This window comes from Saccostrea cucullata, unplaced genomic scaffold (assembly GCF_032062105.1).
Source record: "Saccostrea cucullata isolate Sc308-1 unplaced genomic scaffold, CSIRO_AGI_Scuc_v1 ctg281, whole genome shotgun sequence".
NCBI classification, from domain to species: Eukaryota; Metazoa; Mollusca; class Bivalvia; order Ostreida; family Ostreidae; genus Saccostrea; species Saccostrea cuccullata.
Window position 1 is genome coordinate 143,852 of NW_026926059.1, and position 24,214 is coordinate 168,065.

The 24,214-nt window shown below is 35.2% G+C and overlaps 2 protein-coding genes across 5 annotated transcripts in view; both read right to left on the reverse strand.

The window, feature by feature from the left end:
- LOC134270532 (phosphoribosylformylglycinamidine synthase-like) overlaps positions 1 to 24,214 on the reverse strand; it is a 36,942-nt gene that overhangs the window by 4,209 nt on the left and 8,519 nt on the right. For all 4 annotated transcript variants that reach the window (XM_062752765.1, XM_062752762.1, XM_062752764.1 and 1 more), the window contains exons 7-19: positions 23,027 to 23,167; positions 22,763 to 22,890; positions 22,475 to 22,603; positions 21,895 to 22,155; positions 21,496 to 21,726; positions 20,970 to 21,193; positions 7,823 to 7,951; positions 7,509 to 7,640; positions 7,225 to 7,329; positions 6,868 to 6,993; positions 6,424 to 6,604; positions 1,652 to 1,735; positions 1,053 to 1,208 (exon numbers count right to left, since the gene is read on the reverse strand). In XM_062752765.1, coding sequence (XP_062608749.1) covers positions 1,053 to 1,208; positions 1,652 to 1,735; positions 6,424 to 6,604; positions 6,868 to 6,993; positions 7,225 to 7,329; positions 7,509 to 7,640; positions 7,823 to 7,951; positions 20,970 to 21,193; positions 21,496 to 21,726; positions 21,895 to 22,155; positions 22,475 to 22,603; positions 22,763 to 22,890; positions 23,027 to 23,167 — 2,027 coding nt within the window. The remainder of the gene's footprint in view (positions 1 to 1,052; positions 1,209 to 1,651; positions 1,736 to 6,423; positions 6,605 to 6,867; positions 6,994 to 7,224; positions 7,330 to 7,508; positions 7,641 to 7,822; positions 7,952 to 20,969; positions 21,194 to 21,495; positions 21,727 to 21,894; positions 22,156 to 22,474; positions 22,604 to 22,762; positions 22,891 to 23,026; positions 23,168 to 24,214) is intronic.
- On the reverse strand, positions 13,913 to 17,776 carry LOC134270538 (uncharacterized). Its single transcript, XM_062752782.1, has 4 exons — positions 17,525 to 17,776; positions 16,687 to 16,772; positions 14,422 to 15,212; positions 13,913 to 14,254 (listed from the first exon to the last, which is right to left on the reverse strand). The coding sequence occupies exons 1-4, from the start codon at positions 17,623 to 17,625 to the stop codon at positions 13,961 to 13,963; spliced, it is 1,272 nt and encodes a 423-aa protein (XP_062608766.1). The 5' UTR covers positions 17,626 to 17,776; the 3' UTR covers positions 13,913 to 13,960.

Here is a 24,214-nt window from a genome sequence, read left to right on the forward strand (position 1 = left end):
TAAATATTGGGCAGATGTGCACCACTGTCAGGCAAACAAAAGTAAAAAAAGTACAGTAAAATTTGTCTAATCCGGACTCTGTGTACTCCGGACTTTTGTCCATTCCGTCTATAAATTTTAGTCCCATGCACTTCTTTAACAAATTCATTAGAAAAAATTCTGTGTAGTCCGGATACTGTCTATTCTGTATTCCAAACGGCCATACTGGTCCCAACTGCTCATAAATAACGGTAATTATTTCCTCTAATCCGGCCACACCTGAGTTACTTCAAAGCAATTAACACCTTTCGTGGTGGATTTGATAATCTGTGTTTACATAAGCAGTGCCATGAAACGAACTCAGTGAAACGCGGCGGTGACACAGCCCAGTTGAAAAAAAAATTACTAGTATATGATTTAATTACAATTAAAAAAAAGATAATTTTGTTTTAACTCGATCCTTTTACCACATTATAACAAAAAAATAAATACGTAAGCGATTTACAAATCAATATATAAATCGGGATCGAAAATCGGACGCATTCAAAATGGCGCCATAACACTGTGGGGGAAGATGTAATTTTTTACATAAAAATTAAAAGTTCAGTCTAATAATTAGCACATCGTAAATAATTGTGCATTACTGTTTTTACATTGAATGAGCTCTTTGACAAGCGAAACATGATTCGCTTGATATATAGTAGGCCTACATGTATATTATGCGTGCCTGTAGATTTTGATTTAGGTTACATTTCACCCGACTTTCACACTTCGTGAAAAACAAGAAAATACAGTAAGCATGGTAAGTCATAAGAGACTATTTTATAATTTCTAGACTCCAAAATATTGATTAATTTCATCATTTAATTATATTTTACATTATGTATAATAATGAACTTGTAAATAAACAACGAAATTTTCAAAATTAATATTTTCCTGCATTTTTCCTGCACTCCGGATTCTGTCTAAACCGGCCAAATTTTATGGAACCAGCGGTAGCCGGTTTGGACAAATTATACTGTACATTCCATTTGCATTTCTTATTCTATGTAAATGACATCCTGATTTCTTACCTCCAATTAACTTTTGTGTGACATTGAAAGCTTTACAGAAAACATCTGGCTGATCCAGATCAGGACAGAGGTCACCCAGCTGTTTGTAACATTGAGCAAGGGCGGAGCCACCCATTCGATGGTTCCCACCCCCTAGATCCACTAATAGCAGGCAACCTGTAGCAAAAATGTCTAAATTACACAGTGCTTATATCAGGTCTGTTTGTAAAACATTCTCTACCAGTCAAGTATGCAAAGAGAGACACTAGTTGTAGTTAAATTTTATGAATGTTACATTAATGTTACATGTCAAAATTTTACATCAGTATTGTCAAAAAGGGAGTTGGTAGCGAGTTGCGTGCACACAGGATTCGCATTTAAATTAATTATTAATATTCCCTAATTCCTTTTTTTTTATTTTTTCATAATCAAATATCCAGGAATGACCTAGATGACTGCATGCAGAACTATGAATTTGATCTAACTGTGAGAACACAAGTGAATTAAACTGGATTAAAAGAAATAAATGTCCTGTACACAGCTCCTAAGAGCAATGGAAAGGCTGTCTGGGATTATTATTAATGTGAAACACAAGCTGGAAGTATTTAGAATTTTCTAACCTTTGTTGTCTGGACACTTGAGATCAGGAGTAACGGTCAGTGTAATATCTGGACAGGCAGCATAGGCAGATATCACAAGTGTACCTACAAAACAAGAGTCATTGTAATATCTGGCAGATATCACAAGTGTACCTACAATATTAGAGTCTGTGTAATATCTGGACAAACAGCATAGGCAGATATCACTAGTGTACCTACAATACAAGAGTCAGTGTAATATCTGGCAGATATCACAAGGGTAACCTTTGTTGTCTGGACACTTGAGATCAGGAGTAACGGTCAGTGTAATATCTGGACAAGCAGCATAGGCAGATATCACAAGTGTACCTACAATATTAGAGTCTGTGTAATCTGGACAAACAGCATAGGCAGATATCACTAGTGTACCTACAATACAAGAAAGATATCTATACAAGCAGCATAGGCAGATATCACAAGGGTACCTACAATACAAGAGAGATATCTATACAAGCAGCATAGGCAGATATCACAAGTGTACCTACAATACAAGAGTCAGTATAATATCTGGACACGCAGCATAGGCAGATATCACTAGTGTGCCTACAATATGAGAGATATCTATACAGGCAGCAGAGGCAGATATCACAAATGTACCTACAATACAAGAGTCAGTGTAATATCTATACAAGCAGCATAGGCAGATACCACTAGTGTACCTACAATACAAGAGTCAGTGTAATATCTGGACAGGCAGCATAGGCAGATATCACAAGTGTACCTACAATTCAAGAGAGAGATGTCTATATAAGCAACATAGGCTGATATCACTAGTGTACCTACAATACAAGAGACAGTGTAATATCTGGACAGGCAGCATAGGCAGAGTATCACAAGTGTACCTACAATACAAGAGTCAGTGTAATATCTGGCAGATATCACAAGGGTAACCTTTGTTGTCTGGACACTTGAGATCAGGAGTAACGGTCAGTGTAATATCTGGACAAGCAGCATAGGCAGATATCACAAGTGTACCTACAATATTAGAGTCTGTGTAATATCTGGACAAACAGCATAGGCAGATATCACTAGTGTACCTACAATACAAGAAAGATATCTATACAAGCAGCATAGGCAGATATCACAAGTGTACCTACAATATTAGAGTCTGTGTAATATCTGGACAAACAGCATAGGCAGATATCACTAGTGTACCTACAATACAAGAAAGATATCTATACAAGCAGCATAGGCAGATATCACAAGGGTACCTACAATACAAGAGAGATATCTATACAAGCAGCATAGGCAGATATCACAAGTGTACCTACAATACAAGAGTCAGTATAATATCTGGACACGCAGCATAGGCAGATATCACTAGTGTGCCTACAATATGAGAGATATCTATACAGGCAGCAGAGGCAGATATCACAAATGTACCTACAATACAAGAGTCAGTGTAATATCTATACAAGCAGCATAGGCAGATACCACTAGTGTACCTACAATACAAGAGTCAGTGTAATATCTGGACAGGCAGCATAGGCAGATATCACAAGTGTACCTACAATTCAAGAGAGAGATGTCTATATAAGCAACATAGGCTGATATCACTAGTGTACCTACAATACAAGAGTCAGTGTAATATCTGGACAGGCAGCATAGGCAGATATCACAAGTGTACCTACAATACAAGAGTCAGTGTAATATCTGGCAGATATCACAAGGGTAACCTTTGTTGTCTGGACACTTGAGATCAGGAGTAACGGTCAGTGTAATATCTGGACAAGCAGCATAGGCAGATATCACAAGTGTACCTACAATATTAGAGTCTGTGTAATATCTGGACAAACAGCATAGGCAGATATCACTAGTGTACCTACAATACAAGAAAGATATCTATACAAGCAGCATAGGCAGATATCACAAGTGTACCTACAATATTAGAGTCTGTGTAATATCTGGACAAACAGCATAGGCAGATATCACTAGTGTACCTACAATACAAGAAAGATATCTATACAAGCAGCATAGGCAGATATCACAAGGGTACCTACAATACAAGAGAGATATCTATACAAGCAGCATAGGCAGATATCACAAGTGTACCTACAATACAAGAGTCAGTATAATATCTGGACACGCAGCATAGGCAGATATCACTAGTGTGCCTACAATATGAGAGATATCTATACAGGCAGCAGAGGCAGATATCACAAATGTACCTACAATACAAGAGTCAGTGTAATATCTATACAAGCAGCATAGGCAGATACCACTAGTGTACCTACAATACAAGAGTCAGTGTAATATCTGGACAGGCAGCATAGGCAGATATCACAAGTGTACCTACAATTCAAGAGAGAGATGTCTATATAAGCAACATAGGCTGATATCACTAGTGTACCTACAATACAAGAGTCAGTGTAATATCTGGACAGGCAGCATAGGCAGATATCACAAGTGTACCTACAATACAAGAGTCAGTGTAATATCTGGCAGATATCACAAGGGTAACCTTTGTTGTCTGGACACTTGAGATCAGGAGTAACGGTCAGTGTAATATCTGGACAAGCAGCATAGGCAGATATCACAAGTGTACCTACAATATTAGAGTCTGTGTAATATCTGGACAAACAGCATAGGCAGATATCACTAGTGTACCTACAATACAAGAAAGATATCTATACAAGCAGCATAGGCAGATATCACAAGTGTACCTACAATATTAGAGTCTGTGTAATATCTGGACAAACAGCATAGGCAGATATCACTAGTGTACCTACAATACAAGAAAGATATCTATACAAGCAGCATAGGCAGATATCACAAGGGTACCTACAATACAAGAGAGATATCTATACAAGCAGCATAGGCAGATATCACAAGTGTACCTACAATACAAGAGTCAGTATAATATCTGGACACGCAGCATAGGCAGATATCACTAGTGTGCCTACAATATGAGAGATATCTATACAGGCAGCAGAGGCAGATATCACAAATGTACCTACAATACAAGAGTCAGTGTAATATCTATACAAGCAGCATAGGCAGATACCACTAGTGTACCTACAATACAAGAGTCAGTGTAATATCTGGACAGGCAGCATAGGCAGATATCACAAGTGTACCTACAATTCAAGAGAGAGATGTCTATATAAGCAACATAGGCTGATATCACTAGTGTACCTACAATACAAGAGTCAGTGTAATATCTGGACAGGCAGCATAGGCAGATATCACAAGTGTACCTACAATACAAGAGTCAGTGTAATATCTGGCAGATATCACAAGGGTAACCTTTGTTGTCTGGACACTTGAGATCAGGAGTAACGGTCAGTGTAATATCTGGACAAGCAGCATAGGCAGATATCACAAGTGTACCTACAATATTAGAGTCTGTGTAATATCTGGACAAACAGCATAGGCAGATATCACTAGTGTACCTACAATACAAGAAAGATATCTATACAAGCAGCATAGGCAGATATCACAAGTGTACCTACAATATTAGAGTCTGTGTAATATCTGGACAAACAGCATAGGCAGATATCACTAGTGTACCTACAATACAAGAAAGATATCTATACAAGCAGCATAGGCAGATATCACAAGGGTACCTACAATACAAGAGAGATATCTATACAAGCAGCATAGGCAGATATCACAAGTGTACCTACAATACAAGAGTCAGTATAATATCTGGACACGCAGCATAGGCAGATATCACTAGTGTGCCTACAATATGAGAGATATCTATACAGGCAGCAGAGGCAGATATCACAAATGTACCTACAATACAAGAGTCAGTGTAATATCTATACAAGCAGCATAGGCAGATACCACTAGTGTACCTACAATACAAGAGTCAGTGTAATATCTGGACAGGCAGCATAGGCAGATATCACAAGTGTACCTACAATTCAAGAGAGAGATGTCTATATAAGCAACATAGGCTGATATCACTAGTGTACCTACAATACAAGAGTCAGTGTAATATCTGGACAGGCAGCATAGGCAGATATCACAAGTGTACCTACAATTCAAGAGTCAGCATAATATCTGAACAAGCAGCATAGGCAGATAACACTAGTGTACCAATAATACAAAAGTTAGAAAGATATCCACACAAGCAGCAGATGTATGTGTATCTACAATATGAGAGTGTAAAATATGGACAAGAGGCGTTAGCAGATTTCGTGTGTTAACTACAACATAAGAGTTAGTCAGATATCCTTACAAACACCATAGGCAGATATCACAAATGTATACTTTCACTCCACAATCAGTGAAAACCTGGACAAGCTGAATAGGTAGATATCACACAAGTACCTCTGACACAAAAGTAAATGGGAAAGTCTATACATACATTGTAAGCAGATATCTTAAGTGTACACCCTTGAAACAACAAGCAGTGTAATATCTGTGGAAACAGCACAGAAAGATATCAAAATGTTCTTTCAACACAATATTATAATTTTTAAGTTAACTTGAATTTCTTGACCACTCACAGGTACAGCAAAACTCGTTTAGTACGAACACGGATATTGCAAATTCACGGATATAGCAAAGTTATCTTGGATCCCCAGCTATGTAAATTTAATGAATTCCGTATATGGATATAACGACTTACGGATATAGCGAAGTAATTTTACAGGTCACAGTGACTTCGCTATAACAAAGTTTTACTGTATATATTTTTTAAAAACAACAGGAATAAAACATTTATATGATAATTCCATGCTCTCATAACATGACCTCTATATTTTAAACGATTTTGATCATTCATTCTTTCCTTCCTGCAGTACCTGGTGCCTTAACAGTTTGATCTCCCACTCTGGCTGCCATGCTCAGTGAATCTTTCCCACCATCCACAGCTATCCCAAGATGCTTCATGATATCACACATGGCTGAGCATGCCTCCAGTAAAGCAGCACCCTCTCCTGGAAGTTTGGCAGGCCACATCCAGTTTCCACTACATTTAATGTCCTGTATAGTGAGAAAATTTGAACTGTCACATTCCCAACAATAGAAGGATTATATATGTAATTGCTAAACCTCACTCACATAATCAAGTACATGTACAAGTATTGTTTGATTGCATTAAACATTGTGAAAACTGCTCAATACGTCATCCTTGTAGACGAATTTTAGTTCCAAATATTATTTCCCCTATTTCTATCAATTCATGTTTAAAAACCAGGGATTAAAATTTTTTAGTTTTAAATGAACTATGTGTATAAACAATTTACCTTGATGCCTGTGACTTTAGCAAACACCAGGTTTGTGAGAGCCTCTGCTACAGACAGGCGAGCTCCACAGGCTGGACTTATCAGGCCTTTGATTGGCTGTTCTCCTATAGCAGTACAGGAACCAACCTATCACAGTAAAGAATCACATTAAGGATGTATTAGTTATCAGGCCTTTGACTGGCTGCTCTCCTTTAGCAGTACAGGAACCAACCTATCACAGTAAAGAATCACATTAAAGACTTACCAGTTATCAGGCCTTTGACTGGCTGTTCTCCTATATCAGTACATGTACAGGAGCCACTCTATCACAGTAAAGAATCACAGTAAAAAAACTAATCAGGAAATTGATGTAACTACCTTGTCAAGGTAACTAAGTGCTGTCACACCAACATCTGCCAAAGGTGTATGAAGAGGACCAACACACTGTTGCTGGGCAACCAGACCTGTCACACACCTGTCTACCTACACAAACAAAATATAATCCAGAAAATTTGTAATCCTTATATTAGTATCATAAAATTTCCATCACAGTAAAGGCAGAATCCCTACTGAAAAAGTACATACCGGAATCTTTAATAATAAATTTATCATAAAGTAATTTTTCTTCTTTCCACTTTTATCTATCCATTAAGTGCCCTGACCTTGTTGGTGAGATATCTCTTACTGGCCACAGAGGGTAACCTCAGGACTCGCTCTACACTGTCTCTGACACGGAGATTCTCAGGTAAGGATAATGTACTGGGGCTAGGTGTGATCCTTTGAAGCTTGAAAACCTACAGGATTGAGTTGTCGAATATTACATTCACACAAAGAAAAACAGTTGTTAACTCATTACACATTATCTTCATTCCAGAAATTAAATCCGAAACAAAATTGAAATATAACTTCAATCAAATAGCAAATAAACTTTCTAATTCATTTACACCTCATATAAATGTGCCCCCTTTTGTCAAACCTTTCTGGGCATGGATCCCAGGACATGTTCTAGATCCAGATCCACAGGGAAGTTTATCGTCTTTTTCCTCTTCTTTGAAGGTGTGGATATGTCTTCTGTTGTTTCCTTCTTAAAACCCTCCAACTTAATCTGAAAAAAATATTCCACCACACTACTACATACAAGATAATTCTTATTAAAACCATAGGCCCCTGAGTCATGATGCTCACCTAAGTCACAATTCTCTTCCAAGTAATTTAACGAAAGGTAGAAACTTACTGACACAGGAGGCAAAACAAAATAGATTAAGTAAAGTGCATATTGTTTTCTAATTACTACTAACAATGGAAAGTGAGCAGGTATAATTCAACTTGTTCAAAACATGCATAAGATTTTCAAAATTAGCTTAATTAAAACTTTTTTGCTTAAGGTGTTTGGCTTCTGACATTAAAAATAATTGAAAATTATTTTTTTCTTTTTTAATTGTAAGAATAAACATAATAAATTATTTTAAGCCAGGAAAATTCATATGAATATGATTTAATTTTCAAGCTATAGGTGTTCCTGACAAAGGGAGGTAATTCTCGCATTTTAGTAAAGAAAAAGACCAAATTTGTGTTCAACATATTTAATATTTATTTTAAACAATGAAATGTTTTCAAATCATTCCAACCTTTTGCTATCTTTTAAAAGTAGTCATAGGGAATATAAATATTGATAAAATAAGAATGATAATTGATAGAAGATAAAATTTAATTCTTATCAAAAAGGACACACCCTCATACTAAAAAATGCCTTTTTTTCCTTTCACAGGGCTTATAAAATGAGCTTGGAAAATAAATTAGAAATAATTAAAAAGTATTTTTTTTTCTATACATTTGTTACTAAGATAAAGTGCTTAAAAATGGTGTAAAAAATTGTATATCAATATGAGTTACTTTTAAAGATATTTTAACATGAATTTCCTCTGACCCATTTTTCTCAAATTTTGACCAGAGGAAATTCGGATTGATTCTGTTTGCCTCTTCCATGATTTTGGGGGATTTTCTATTTGCCTAAATGAATAAGTGTATTGAAACTCAGTCTTTTTCTTTAAAAGAAAAGGGACATTTCATTTTTTGGGGGGACTATTTAAGACTTAGGGGAAAGAGGGGATGGTGGGGGGGGGGGGTGGTTAATATCTATTTTCATGCCCACTCACATTACCTGAGGATAATTCTTTAATAGTTTGACTAATCATGGCTTTGCCTGTTCTGAGTTGAGAGAATTTTACAGACATTTCAAATATTTTTCTATGCATACTTTGCTCCACTTGTGGCCCATCCTTCCCCCAAGAAGTATTGAATATAGGGTATGCAATGAAGCTAAATTTCACGTAAATGTCATCTTTTCTTCAGTGGTTCTTCAGAAGATTTTTGAATAATGCCACCAAAATTCTTAATTACCCCCCACTTCAAAAGGGCGAGACACTTCCTATGAACAAAGTTAAATCCCCTTAATTGAAATTGGGCCAGTTGGTCTTTCAAAGAAATAAAATATATCAAACTTTACACACCCCTGACAAAAGACCGATTGCCAGACAATCTTTGATCAGAAAAGCTCACTCGGGCTTCCGTGTCAGGTGAGCTAAAAACCACCACCTAGTAATCATTTCACTATAAACGTTTCACAGCAAATTTCCAGTTATTGAAAATGAAGGGAATAAAAAAAAAGACTAAATGAATGTTTTGAACTACTAGTTGTACCAATAACAGCTAGTTTAATTTGCGTCATGCAATGTAAATTTCTCTTGATTTCATTGTATCAAACAAAATGTTCTTTATTCAAGATGAAAAATGATCAACTATTTAACTTTATTGAAGTTTATTCAGATCCATGTTTCTTGTGATAGAGATCTATCAAATTGTTACCTTTACAAGTAACATACAACATTTTTATATACTGTAAACATTAGATTATTTGTGCCTTTGACAGAAAACTGCTGTTGCTATATCAAGAACATCGCTAACTTTATGACCTGCGTATTTATAAGTACACAACAAAAATTTTGCTAGAAATCAAACCTAGCCCGATTGTTGAAAATAGATTACTGCCAAGTATAGGTCATACACAATATAAAACATTTACAGAATGTCCATTCATATTCATTTGTGCATGTTTCAATTTAATATGCACATAGTCTTCTTCAATAAATATCAAAGAACACCTTTTAATTTTTCAGGTATGCTCAAAATATGGGTAATGAAAATAAATTGTTGTCAATTTCTAAATAAGGATTTATTTTGAATGGAAAGAAAATGATTTGTTCAACTACAAACTACCTATAACAATAAACATTGAAAAAAACAATAGTACATGGCATAATTATACCCCTGCTCTGAAGCACAGGGTTTATACTGTTTTTCTTTCTACACTTGTGTGTCTTTCTGTCAGTAACAAATTTTTGTCCAATTTTTCTCAGCAATCACTCATCATGCTCAATTGCTCATCACAGATGTTTTAAGTTTTAGCACACTCTTTCTTTAGACATGCCGTATGTTGGAATTGGTTTTAGACGAATCTGATGTCAACTTCCTAATTATCTGTGCATCTGTCTGTACCACAAATAGTAAATTTTTGTCACAGTTTTCTCCACAACTACTCATCACAGTTGGAATTGGTTTTAGACGAATCTGATGTCAACTTCCTGTGTATCTGTGCATCTGTCTGTACCACAAATAGTAAATTTTTGTCACAGTTTTCTCCACAACTACTCATCACAGTTGGAATTGGTTTTAGACGAATCTGATGTCAACTTCCTGTTTATCTGTGCATCTGTCTGTACCACAAATAATAAATTTTTGTCACAGTTTTCTCCACAACTACTCATCACAGATGCTTGAAATTTTTTAGACATGTAATATGGTTGGATTCATTTTTGTACGAATCCATTGTCAATTAACTTTGTTTATTCCTGTCTGTCCATATTCACATCAGATTGAGGGTATTACTAGTGAGCACTGGCTCACAGAAATCAAACAAACAAACAAACAAACAACCAAACAAACAATAATATAGTTACATACAAAGAACATCATACAACTGCGTTACTGCTCAGATCTGAGAAAATCTGCAACAGAATCAATGATTTTTCTAGATTTTGTCACACGCACACTGTTATCTGTTATCTCTGTCAGCACATCCTGTACTCCCTCCCTACCATTTCTGCGATAAGCCAGTTGTAAGTGTGATAAGGAGAGTCCACTGCTGGCAATCTTATTTGCCATTCCATTCGAAATCACCTTTTGGTCCAATAAAGGCTTTAGTGTGCTCATTAGACTTTTTGTTGTGTTCTTGTGATGGAATATGGCAAAGGCAGAGTTTGAAGTGAAAGATGCAGCAAGTTTGACTTCAGGGGAAGGTCCTGTATGGTCCAACAATCTCTTCAAGGCTAAGACATCCTGTAATGAGTCATGCGCACTGTATTTGTCTTGTAGAATTTCTTCGAAGAGGTGTAACTGTGAGTATGATGAAAGGTTTGGATGCGAAATTTTGAAAAGAGGTAAGGTATCAATGAAACCAATGACTGCAGATGAGAATGCCTCCAAAATGTTTAATTTACTCAAAATGTTGAACAGCACAGGAAGGTCAAACACTTTGGAGTTGTGTCCAACTAGAACAGCATCTGACTCCGATTTCTTTATGAAGCCGATAAACTGGATCAGTGCATCCTTAATGCTGACTGTCTCAACTTCCTCATCATTGTGGTACATTTTATTGTTGACTACTTTTATTCCAGTAATTTCTGTAGCTTTTGAGGACATTGGTTTTTCTGGAATGATGTATTTGTTGAAAACCTCATCATTTCTAACTGCAGACAACTGCACAATATGAGAATCCCTTGCTAAAAATAAAAAAACAAATAATTTAATTTTGATTGTAACGCATCATTTGATTGGATAAAAAATTAATCTAAATTGTATAATCTGGTTTGCTTACGTCACAATGACTTACATCAAATTGTATCAATCCGCTTGACGTTACGTTTAAAATATGAACTATTTGAAGGCATTATAAAGAGAAAATCTGTCTTGTTTTATATTCTTGATGATTGAAAATTAAATCATAAGGAGTGAATTAAATGGCAACCCAAATTATACTGCTACAACCTGGGTTGGAGCAGTTTACGCTTTTTTATAAACCGCTTTGAGGTTTAGAAAGCATAAACTGCCCCAACCCAGGTAATACAGTATAATTTGGGTTGCTATTTAATTCATTCCGTAAGTAAATTCAAGTTTTTAAAATTAAAAGCATTAAAAAAAAATACATATAAAAATTGATATATTGTAAATGTATTATATTTAGCATGTATGATATTTGGAAGAAATTGACTTTTGAATAAGTAAGCGTAGATTTGATTTAGTGCATTTCTTCATTTTCTTCTTTATGTGTATATGTGCAAGACATTTAGCGTTGTACTTGATTTAGCGGTCCGCTATTAGAATACACAGCCAAATGTAATCCGTTTACAGTATGCATGATTTAAAAAATTTTGAAACATTATAATAATAGTAACCCTCTTCCCCAAGACTTAACTCCTTCAAAGATGCTTGAATTCTTTCAGAATATGCAATTTCTTTTTAATCAGTGTCCTCAGAAGGAAGGGTAAAGTTTTGAAAGATATAAAACATGCTCAACTACTTGTACCAATACTGGAATTATGCAAGAGTCTCCATTTCTATTTGTTTTCTATGATAACTCTAGTATTATTATTTCAAAATGCATACAAAAAAATACCGGAAGAGGGCCATAACCATCAGCATTGACTTAACATTTAAATCTAGGTTCTTACCGAGTCCAGTAGTTTCCAAATCAAAATAGATCTCTTCAGCATTTAAGAGCTGACTTGAAGGGAGATGATCATACTTTGGAATTGTTTTTGGAGCTGGAATTTCAACGATGTCAGAGGCCTGCTGGAGATCACATCCTGTTAAATAACTGATGCCTTCCCTTGTTTCTTTTGTAGAAATACTTTGAATTCTGTAAAGAAGATGTATACTGTAAAACAAATGATTCTAAACTGAGGTCTTACTAAAGGCCTAGCAAAATAAACAATCACCTAATGTACAGCTAATGAATTAGGAGTTGTAAATAAATGAAAATCCTGAGCACATCGGCAAGGAAAGAGCACAAAGTAGACCAGAATAGAAAAGTTATGGTACATGTAATTTACTGAAGGGGGGGGGGCTTATATTTTATCACTACTTAAGAATGCCTCCATATCAATACAGCATATAACTTTTTTAACATTTTGTTCGTATATATTACTTAGTAATAATTTGAATTTGATTCCCCACCGTTTCCCTCCCTACCACAAAGGATCAGGATTGAAACAAATTTAAATCTTCAATTTTCATTTCCATATGACTAAACATAGCTTCTCTTTTTTTTCGGGGGGGGGGGGGGGGGGGGGGGGATTTTTTCCCTTTATTTTCCTATGTAAAACTTTGATCCACCATGTATGATTTGAAAAAAAAATTAATTCTACTTTACCTGAGGATGCTTCCATATTAATATCACCAATCATAGCTTTGCTATTCTTGAGAATTTTTTTAAAAATATATTGTACTGTAAAATGCAATTGTGGCCCCGCCCTATCCCTGGGAGTCATGATTTAAACAATCTAGAATCTACACTACCTGAGGATGACTTCATATCAATATCACTTATCATGGCTTTGCAGTCCTTGAGAAGAAGATTTTTAAAGATTTCAAATTCTCTATATATTCCTGTGTAAAACTTTGATTGGCTATGTGGTCCCACCCTATCCCCCAGGGTCAAGATTTGAACAAACTTGAATCTACACTACCTGAAGATGATTCCATATGAGTTTCATCTTACCTGGCCCAGTGGATACTAACTTTGTAGCAAGTTTGGTTGAAATTGGCCTAGTTGTTCTTGAGAGAAAGATGAAAATGTGAAAAGTTAATGACAACAGATACATTTTTATCAGTAAAGCTCACTTGAGCTTTCCGCTAAGGTGAGCTAAAAAAACTGGGTATGTAGGTAGGTAAAATTTTTATTTTAAGATTGCAGCAAAGCAATATGCCCTCCCTTCTTTGAAAAAAATATTTATCAAACCATGCTATTTATACAAGCATACCGTAAATCTTTGGTGATTCAGAAAACAAATCTTAGTAACATGCAAGATATTAATTCCCACTTAAATTCATACTTATCATCATTCACTTGTTCTTGGTTTATTTTCATTTTTGAGGTTGTCAAAAGGTTTTTTACACCTGACAAATGACAATCAAAGTATACTAGTACGTACTTCCTGGCTTTCAATTCTCTCCTTCTCCTTTTAAATTTTTGTGTCACTGAAATGGCCTTCTGTCGCTTTCTTTGTAAATCCCTCAGAATGCACTGTCGTCGAGTATAGTAGCCAGGAGAGAGGCCCAATTTCTTGTTAACCTTTAATAAGGATAAAAGAATCTATTATGTACAACTACAATGTACATACATATACAATACAATTTGCTTTTGATTAAAATTTGCAGAATTTTCAAATGTAAGAGATAACTTGAGTGGTTCAACTCATATATGACACAATAAGCATGAAAAAATAAAAATTTACAAACCTTTACAAGATATTTGTGTCCAACATTTTTCTGGGCTACACATGCAGCAACTCTATATCTGAGGCTTGAAGAAGAGCTGTAATGATGGGTCTTTGGGGCTTTTGCAGACACCATTCTGTGAAAACTCTCATTCGACTGTGTGCTTCCTAAGCATGAAAGACGATCAGAATGACTTGCATATGAACTGAAGACTTCTTTCAGATCATCCTGAAGGAACCTATCTTTCAGGGGTTTTCCATGTGGAAGTGACTTGTACTTCAGGTTAGGGTTGTTAATGAAGTTGCACCACCTTGAGGAGCAGTGTTGGTGATCTCCAAATATGTGTAATGGAATTGATGAAAGGTCTTTGATTTGAGAAGCATTTCCTTTTCCCTGTGCTATGGAGTAACTGAAGCATTTCTGAATGTACTTTATCACAGACAAAGTTAGAGTTGAATGTTTTTTCTTTAAGGTAAACAAAGAGTTTGTAAACAGTTTCTTTAGATGATTTTTATCAGACAACTTCTTAATATCAGCATTGACATTAGCTTTCAGTCTTGCAATAGTGGTAGAGTCCTCATCTCCAATGATTCCATCAATGGTTATTCCTTTACTTTTCTGTAGATCTTGGACCATCTCAATAACCATATCTGCCTCCATGGCCTTTGAACTACCCTCCCAATTCTTTGAGCACTCATGGGCTGCTGGATTCTTGTTGGTTGATTCAGCTACACTGCATACTCTGCAATTCTTAGACCTCAGAGAGTATGACAATACTTTGTCGGAGAGAGGACCAACCATGGAACAATGACCTGAAAAATTACAAATTAGAAAAACTGTATAACTTATAGATGTATTCGTTGTTTTTATTAAAGCATTTTTCATGCATTTCTTAACTTAATAAAATGTATGTCTTAATACTTTGGCAAGGAAAATCATACTCGATCACTGATGTTACATGTATGCATTTGGTAATAACCTTTAACCCCTTTAGTCAGCAATGAACCTGTGCGTCCAGTGCACTATAGCATAATTGGGTCAAATATTTATTTTTCACGAGGGGTGCTGTATAAATAATGGAAATCGTTCAACTTTAAAAAAGTAAACAGTTGCTTTAAAACGTGTTTGCAGAATGCAATAGGGACCAAATTCCTACTTCTTTGAAGTTAAGTGTTCTAAGTATTGACAATGCTTTGGTAAATAATGTTTCTAATAAGTGTCGTTAAAAATTGGTTGCGTGCCATAGAGCGATTAGCGAATACGCTAACTGTGTAAAATCACCTAATATTTTAATATTTTGATTTGACTCATTATGAGTCTTAATGATTTTTCTCCTATATATATTTCCGTGTAAACATTATATCTTTTTTTGGCTCCATTATCCCACCTTGGGTCCATATTTCGAACAAAACTGAATATGCTTTACCTGCATGAGCAACATAACTATTCATGGCTGTTCTTTAGAAGAATATTTTACAATTTATATGGACAGTTGAACTTTGAGATATGTGCCTTTCTAAATTTATTGCATCTGTTTGCATACATATTTAATGGAATCAAGTCCTAAGCAAACTTAATGCATAGTTTATGTTGGGCACAAGCGGAAAGTAATCACTCTAATCATCAATATTTTTTTTTATTTTCCTAAAATTTGTCTACTGTAGAAGCATAAATTTTCGTGGGCATAAAATTTTTTTGTTCTGACATCAAAAATAATCTCGTCGTTGTTTTAAAACTAACCCTAGGTCTAAAAAAAAATATGTTTGTTTCCTGTAACCCGACCGACCCATTCAAATTACCCCCCGGGTGAATTTTTTTATTGACAAATGGCAAAACTTCGTTTGATCAATCAGCTGATTCCATTTATTAAAAAAAGAAAATTAGCTTGTAGCTTAACTTGAGACATAAAATATGTCAACTTAGTTTACATCTAAGTTTGATTAGTTATAAAGAGTAATCATTATTATAACAACAATTTCCCCCTACAACTTTCTGAAGATCGTTTTCTGCCGCTAGGTAGCCATTTTGGATGCCATGTTGGGTGTCCACTGTAGATATGACACCTGGTATATTGAATCCAGGGATGTTTGACAATTCATAAGAAAAAAAAGAATCCAGACCTACCGACCCTTAATTTTTTTTTAATGTTACAGGAAACAAACATATCTTTTTTAAAGCCCTATTCAATATATAGTCATATAAAATTTCGTGTGGGATTTAATTTTGTTGAATTTCCCCCCCCCCCCCCCCCCCCCCCGAATATTTGTGCTTTTACAGTATTTTTACCTGATAAACTATCATATGTCTTTCCGCTACCCCGTTTTTGCCATCCAGCATCTACAGCAACAACTAGTCCATTTTCGTTCATCTCTCTGAAAAATAGATAAATAACAGACATCAGTTATTAATTAACTGTGAACCTGTCTTCTTTAGAACACCCCCTAATGTGCATAACATTCTGCATATTTATCAATACAAATTATACTGTACATGATTAAACCTTATATTTATCAGTATATCAGATTCTATTAACTTGATCACTATCAATTATTATTAGGTATTCCCTATGATAATCATTTGGGGATCAAAACTAAAACACAAGGCTCTTGGGGCTTGGGCCACAATACTCTAGGAAGTCACTGTCTCTGTCCAATCTAATTAAAACTTTTTAATTTTTCCTTTTTTAATTCATTCTAGGAATGAATTTAATAGCTACCCAAGTTATACTGTATATCCTGGGTTGTGCCAGTTTTGGCTTTCTATACAGCGAGGCTTTCATTTCAAAGCAGGTTACACTAATATAACTTGGATAACTATGAAGTTAATTCCTTATAATTTAATTCTCCATCAATAAGTAAAGAAAATATAAACTTAATAAGACAATTTTTCCTTCAAAAATGCATGCAATTAGTACATACATGTATCTTATATGTAAAATTAAATGGGTTGTTATGTTTGTGACATACATGTTAGTAATTGTGACTTAACCAACACAGGTTATACCATATGACCACTACACATGTATGCTGGACACCCATTGATCTGATCAGAAAAGCTCTATTGCGCCTTTGGCTCATTTGAGCTAAATAGTGAGATTTAAACTGAATTTATATTGTTTACACACTCATTCATCATTTCCAGTTCCTTCTGCAAAGCATCAGACATAGACTCTGCAGCAATGTCTTCAACAGCTCTGCCTATCTCTTTCTGTCTTTTGTCCAGCATGGCATGGCTTACAGGTGGTATATTCAGCTCAGAAAGGAGACTGTTGACTTGCGTTGCACCAATACCAACATGTACAATTGCTGTAAATACAAATTCATAAATGTAAAAAAGAAATCAATCTAATCACTTTAAACAAGAAGCTTGTGAAATACAACACTCACCTTAGTCTCATTTATTTTCTCTCTTTATTACCAGAAATTAAAAATAGAACCCATACTTTTAACAAACTAAACCCCTAGGGGTAATGGCAACAAAACTGGAATTGATCTACAAAGAAGCTCTTGGATTCTAGAGGTTTTGTAGGGTAAAAATGAGGTCTACCGATTAGACATCAGAAACATTTCCTTGACAAAACTATGTTTTATGCTAACTTTGACAATTTCAGGAGGGGTTCGTGCCGGGTGTGCCCCCCATTAAGTCTGCCACTGATTATATCAATTTATAGATACATATACCTATTTACTGGCTATGAGGACAAAAGCAAGTTTATTGTCCCCCATGACAGCAACAATTTCTCAAGGTGCGTCCAAGTTGCTGTTGAGGGGGGGGGGGGGGGGACAACAAACTTGCTTATATTGGAATAGACAGGTAAAACTCAATCAGGCTCTTGTGACTTGACAATAATAAATATACATGTAACTGATGTATGGGATGTGTAGGTTAAACTTCTTACCTGCTGAAAACTTTGTATTTACATCCCACACTCTTCCATGTTTTTTCCCTGTTTTTACATGGTTAATATGATTACACTTTGTATTGCTGCAACAGACCTGAAATGTTTATGTAAAATCAATGAATTCCTAATTACAGGTCACTGTTCTAAATTCATTCACCATTAATGAAATCAAATGCTTGGGAAAAAAGAATTTAAATATGCATTACTTCAAATTATTTCAAAGAAAAAAATGTAACATCTTTCAAAACTAAAAATATGGATATATGGAATACTGCCTGTTTTATATGGAGTAAAATTCAAGGAAAAACCTTTCAAGGTTGTTTTTATACAAACTGTGCAAAAATTGGTGAGTTCATACCTTTAACAAAGAAGCTAAACCATATGTCAACACAGAAATAGTGTGTGAAAGTTGTAATGGTAAGCCACATTTACAACATCCCCGCAAGCCCTCAGCTAACACTCCAAGTTCTACTACTCTCCTCCCCTCCTTCCAATCCTTAGATGTAGTCACTTCTTCCCCATCAACCACCTCCTCTCTTTCCAGTATATTCAAATTTGGCAATTCTATGAATAATTAATAAAAATTATCACCATTACACATTCTTTATTATCTACTGTAACACATCCTGACTAGTTGACAGTTTAGATACACTATGACTTACTAAATTCCAAGAACCAGTTTTCAAAATAATTCATTGTGCCGATATACAACATATTTTTCCATATACCGATATTTCTCAAGATATTCTGAAATCAATCTTAAATATGATCTACTAAATTCTTTTACTCGACATTTGCTTGGAACCTGGTCATTCACATGTAAACAGACGGTGTATGAGGTGCAGCGAAGAGTTGCATAGCATTTGCAAGATCTTTCAACATTTTAAAGTTGATTTCTTACTCCAGATTGTAAGGTTAAGTAGTCTGTATTAATAATAATAAGTTAAAATCTGGATCAACAACTACACCGCCATTTTGATTATGAATGTAAAAGAAGCTATATGGTTGAACAATTTTTTCCTGTAATGCATTATCATGTCAGATTATATACCTTTCTATTTTCAAAACAATTAGGCCTAGACCGCTTACATTTTGTTTGTGACTTAGTAAGATCATATGATCCAATTAAAGAAAAATCATGTAAATCTCAAATTCAAATGAGCAAATATTCATTGAGTTTAGAACAGACTTTAGAGAAAATTTGTCCTGTCGTTCCCGCTTAACAATTAGTGTTGGGCCCATTGGCAAGCTGATCGATGTCAATTAAAAAAATTTAGGTCAATTTCGGAATTGATTTCATAATATCTTAATAAGTATAAAGAATTACGGAATGAAATTTGAAGGAATGAAGATTGTTTATATATGGATAGATATGGATAAACAGTAAATTTGTAAAGCATTCAATTTAAAAGAATTTTATTGGGGAAAGTAGGTACCCTATGAAAAGAGTTCCATACCTTTATTTTTTTTAACACCTCAATTTTTTTTCTAAGTGATCTAAAGGCCTGTGGGTCAAATGAGTATATCTTTCATCACGTGCAGTGCATTAAAATAAAATACAGTAATTATCTTTGATTAGTATTGTCATGTAAGGTAAGACATCAGCAAATGTAATTTTTTTTTTTGTAACAGCTAGGCTTAGTATATATATATTTTATTGAAATCCACATATGACATCATGTATAGTTAAGTTTATTATCATCAAATATGATTCAAATTTCCATGTTGCATTTTGATTACAATAGGCCACGTGGTTTTCAATAAAATACCCCCCCCCCAAAAAAAAAAAATTATATTTTAAAAACTTTGTTGTCAATCAGATGAAATTGTTTTTATCATTGAAATATATCGTTGAAAATTCAATTATATACTTGATAAAAACAAGTTTTCAATGTCTTAGTTATGTCATTCGTCTGTCATGTTGTTTTTCAATGAAATATTGAGAAAAATTCAATATCTTCTCTTTTGGTGCACATCTTTAACTATTATAAATTTTTTTTAAATAGCTACACGAAGTCATAGTTCAAAAAGTCTTTAGATTGGACCTGGTATATAAAATGAACATCAACAAATTCATGTACCTCCCTTTAATATTTCTAATAGACCTATGTGTAATCATGGTAATTTAGATGCAGATATGAAAACGAGTCTTTTAGATTACGTATTTTACATGTACAAACCGTGATCGTGATCAACGCTGACAGGGGTTGCACTGGCGGAGTAATTGTGGTCTGTAAGGATAGCTCCCCTAATCCATCGAGTCAATTGCCCTGCAGATACTTTATCATATCTCTCCTTCTGCTTTTTCGAGACGAACCCATGGCGTCTGTACTTTGGTTTCACCATCTCAACCAAAGTTACCGCGCAGACCTTGACTTCTCGTCTGCTTTTTGTTTACATTATCGTAATCCGGTTCACATCCGCGAAATGTAAAATGCTTAGTATATGTTTGTTTTCTGGCATAAAAAATCGTTATTATGTTACTTTCTATGGATGATGATAATAATTATTTGTAGAAACTATTAATTCTCTGCCGTATTGAATTCTTTATTATAACGACATTCAGACCAATATCCGGCAGTTCGAGTTGCGCGGTGAATTCAATTTCGTCAGAAGCGAAACACCTTAAATTAATTAAAATTTTTGCTTCCCTCTTGATCTGTCTTACCCGTCCATCCCCGGTGATAGTCCCCACAAAGTTGACAGGACACCTCTCTCTGTCTGCTATCTTCTGTACCAGGCCCTGGTCCCCGGGGCTGATCAGGAGGGCGTTACTCTCCTGGTACTCGGCCCCCCACAGCTCTAGGACACTGAGGGTCGGGTCGCCCAGCTGAAACTTGGAGGCCTGAATGAGAGCACCTGCTGGTTCAGCTATCTCCTTCAGGACATTACCTGTAAATTAAACTTATCATTAACACGACTATGACATCTTAACAACCCAAAGAAAATGATAAAGAACTTCATTAAATATAGCTGAATCTTCAATCTTTTTGGTTAAATGAACAATGAAAAATTTTTCTTCATTTCTGCTGTTGGCTACTTGTTGGCTTAAACCAATGCATTTTTGCAAAGTGAATAAAATTTTGAAAGTGAATCACTTTCAGTTAGACCCTTCCTTTGTTATATATTTATGTGACCTCTCTTTTTATAAAATATTAATGTAATTTAAGACTCAATCTCACACTAGATCTCACCGTTTCCCCCTGCCCCCTGGTCGTGGACACTAGCTATGGGGTTCCTCTCCCTCCTCTCTATACACCCCCTGATGACACGGTTCAGTTTCTGTTCCATCTCTGGATCCCCTCGCTGGACAGCTCCGAAGTCGAGTTCCTCCTTATTGTCCCCCTGGACCTGGACAGAGGAGGCAGCCCCTCCCCCCACACCGATTCTGTAGACGGGGCCACCTACTTTGGTCACCAACATCCCTACAAAATCATACTCATTCAGAGTTGTACCATACGTCCACTACAGTGATGATGAATGCATGTACTTCTTTAATGTCAATATATAGTAAAACATTCTATTTTTATCCCAATTTGACATTCATTTCCCCAGAAGGTACACACTGAACTTTTTTTTCACAGATTCTTCACCTGGTTGAGGTACATCCTTTTTAACATGGATGTCTTCCATCTGTCCAATCCCCCCGCTGAACATGATGGGTTTGATATACTCCCTCCTCTCTCCCCCTCCGTCCGTCATACCAAAGGACCGAGCGAATCCTGCCAGTACTGGTTCTCCAAACTTGTTCCCATAGTCTGAGGCTCCGTTACTGGCCTCTATGGCTATATTTAGAGGTGATGCAAAGTTACCTGGGTAAACATAAGATGGGTCCTCCCAGGGTTGGATGTAGCCTGAAAATAGTTTGGCTACTAGTGAAAATCTAAGCAAAGTTTTTATAAGAACTTTTTTATCTCTTAAATGGAGTTTTTAAAAGATTCTCTTATCAAGTTTCATTTGAGAACATTACATTATTTTTTCTGCATGTAAAAAAAAAAACATGTATACATGTCAATTGTTAAGATGAGGGTAAAGTACATGTAATAGTTACCTAAGCACGTAAATGTACTTGATGTGTACATGATACATAAAAACCAAAGACTGTGAAACATGTAGTATTACTGTCTCTTTAAAAATGTATAAATTATGGAATATAAAAGTAATGTAATTGACCAGGAATTTTGAGATTTCCAAAGCTGTATCCAGCGGTGCCTGCCACCACATGTGCCCCCCGCCCTGTAGACTGGACGTCTCTGATCCTGCCACCTGTCCCCGTGGTGGCCCCAGGAAAAGGAGCCACTCCTACAAAGAACAGATTACATCAGATCAGTATGAAGAAAATGTTTTTAAAAAAACACTTTTTTTCAGAAACCTGTTAAGTTATAAAGCATCTTTTTTTATATACATAATTATGAACTTCCTTTTATTTGTTACAGTGTAAGGAAGTCAGTAATATTTAACCTGTTGGGAAGTTATGAGTCTCTGCTGTGAAGATAACATGTCTTTTGATATTTTCTAATTCTGACATGGCACTCGGCGCTGTAGGGTCACTAGGAACCAGAACTGTCGTCTCAAACCCCTCAATGGCACTGAAACAAGCAAAGCGAGCAATCAAATGGTCAACTAGAAATTCCTAAACATTCCTTTAACTATACATTGATATATCAATATCACTAAGAATGAAAAGTTTTTATATGTAAGATAACCACAAAAAGACCAGCATACCTGCTATTATCTGAGAATTTAATGACATTATTTGAGTTTGAATGTTTCTGAGTCTCCATTATCATTTTGAACAGGGAATCAGGATGTTCCTTCCCATCCACCTCTAATCGCCCGCGGAAAAACCAGTGACGGCTATGCTCACTGTCAAAAGGAAAAAACATTCATGTTAACACTGAGATACACTTTTAATATATATATTTTTATTCTTTTAAACAATAAAATGCTTTCTTTGTTTGTTGTTACTGGAATGAACGGAAGCAGCTGTTGCAGAAAAAATACATAACCCGCGTAAGAGGGTTATGTAAATTTTTTCTGCAATAGCTGCGACCGTTCATTCCAGTAACAACAAACAAAGAAAGACATTTTATTGTTTATATTTATATCTGTTTAAATTATCATTTTATTAAGGCCAGCATTTTTTTATTTTTAGGTTTACAAACCCGCCGCTCAAGTTTTTGAATTTTCAGAAAAAAAATAAAATTGAGAAAAACAGATTTTTTTCTTTCCGATCTAAAATTTGAGTCGGGATCGAGATTTCAAATTTACGAACTCGTACTTCCGGTTTTGAATTGAACATGGCGGGTAAATGAAGAAAGATTTGTAAAGTCCATAGCAGCACTAAAGCTTGGTTTAATGTAAATATTTATCAATAGGAGTGCCATTCAAAACGTTTCACCCGTTCAGAGAACATTTACAATGCTGACGACTTTGTTGCACAATGACATGTTGGTGAGATATTTATGTATCCGTATTCAAAAGTATCTGTTGTAAATTATTTTCCTCCCACAGGTTTAAAACTGCCCATGGTAGCTATTGCCAGAGACATTGTTTAGGTTTCTGTAACTTATAGCTTACAGTCTTAGATCTAGCATCATTCTTCAGAATAGGGTCGCTTATTAAGAATCAGATGTAATGAATAAAACTATGGGAGAAGTTAAGTCCATTTGAGGAAGAAATAAACAATGGCCCAAAGAAATAAAATATTTCAACTATTTAAAAACAAGGATATACAAATATATACAGGCATGTATAGTATCGTTTATGACAGCCAGAAAAATTAAATTATTTTACACTTAATTGAAAAAATTCCACCCTACTCCCCAATACTCCCTGTCTGTTTAATGTTTTATGAGAGAAATTATTATTTTAGGTCTCAAGATTATTAATATTTTAGAACAATTTCTACAC

Coding starts and splice junctions, on each gene's coding strand:
- LOC134270538 (XM_062752782.1), bottom strand. CDS start 17,625: ATGCTGGACAAAAGACAGAAAGAGATAGGCAGAGCTGTTGAAGACATT. Junction 16,773..17,524: donor GAACTGGAAATGATGAATGA/GTGTGTAAACAA, acceptor TCTATTTTTCAG/AGAGATGAACGAAAATGGAC. Junction 14,255..14,421: donor GACACAAATATCTTGTAAAG/GTTTGTAAATTT, acceptor TCCTTATTAAAG/GTTAACAAGAAATTGGGCCT.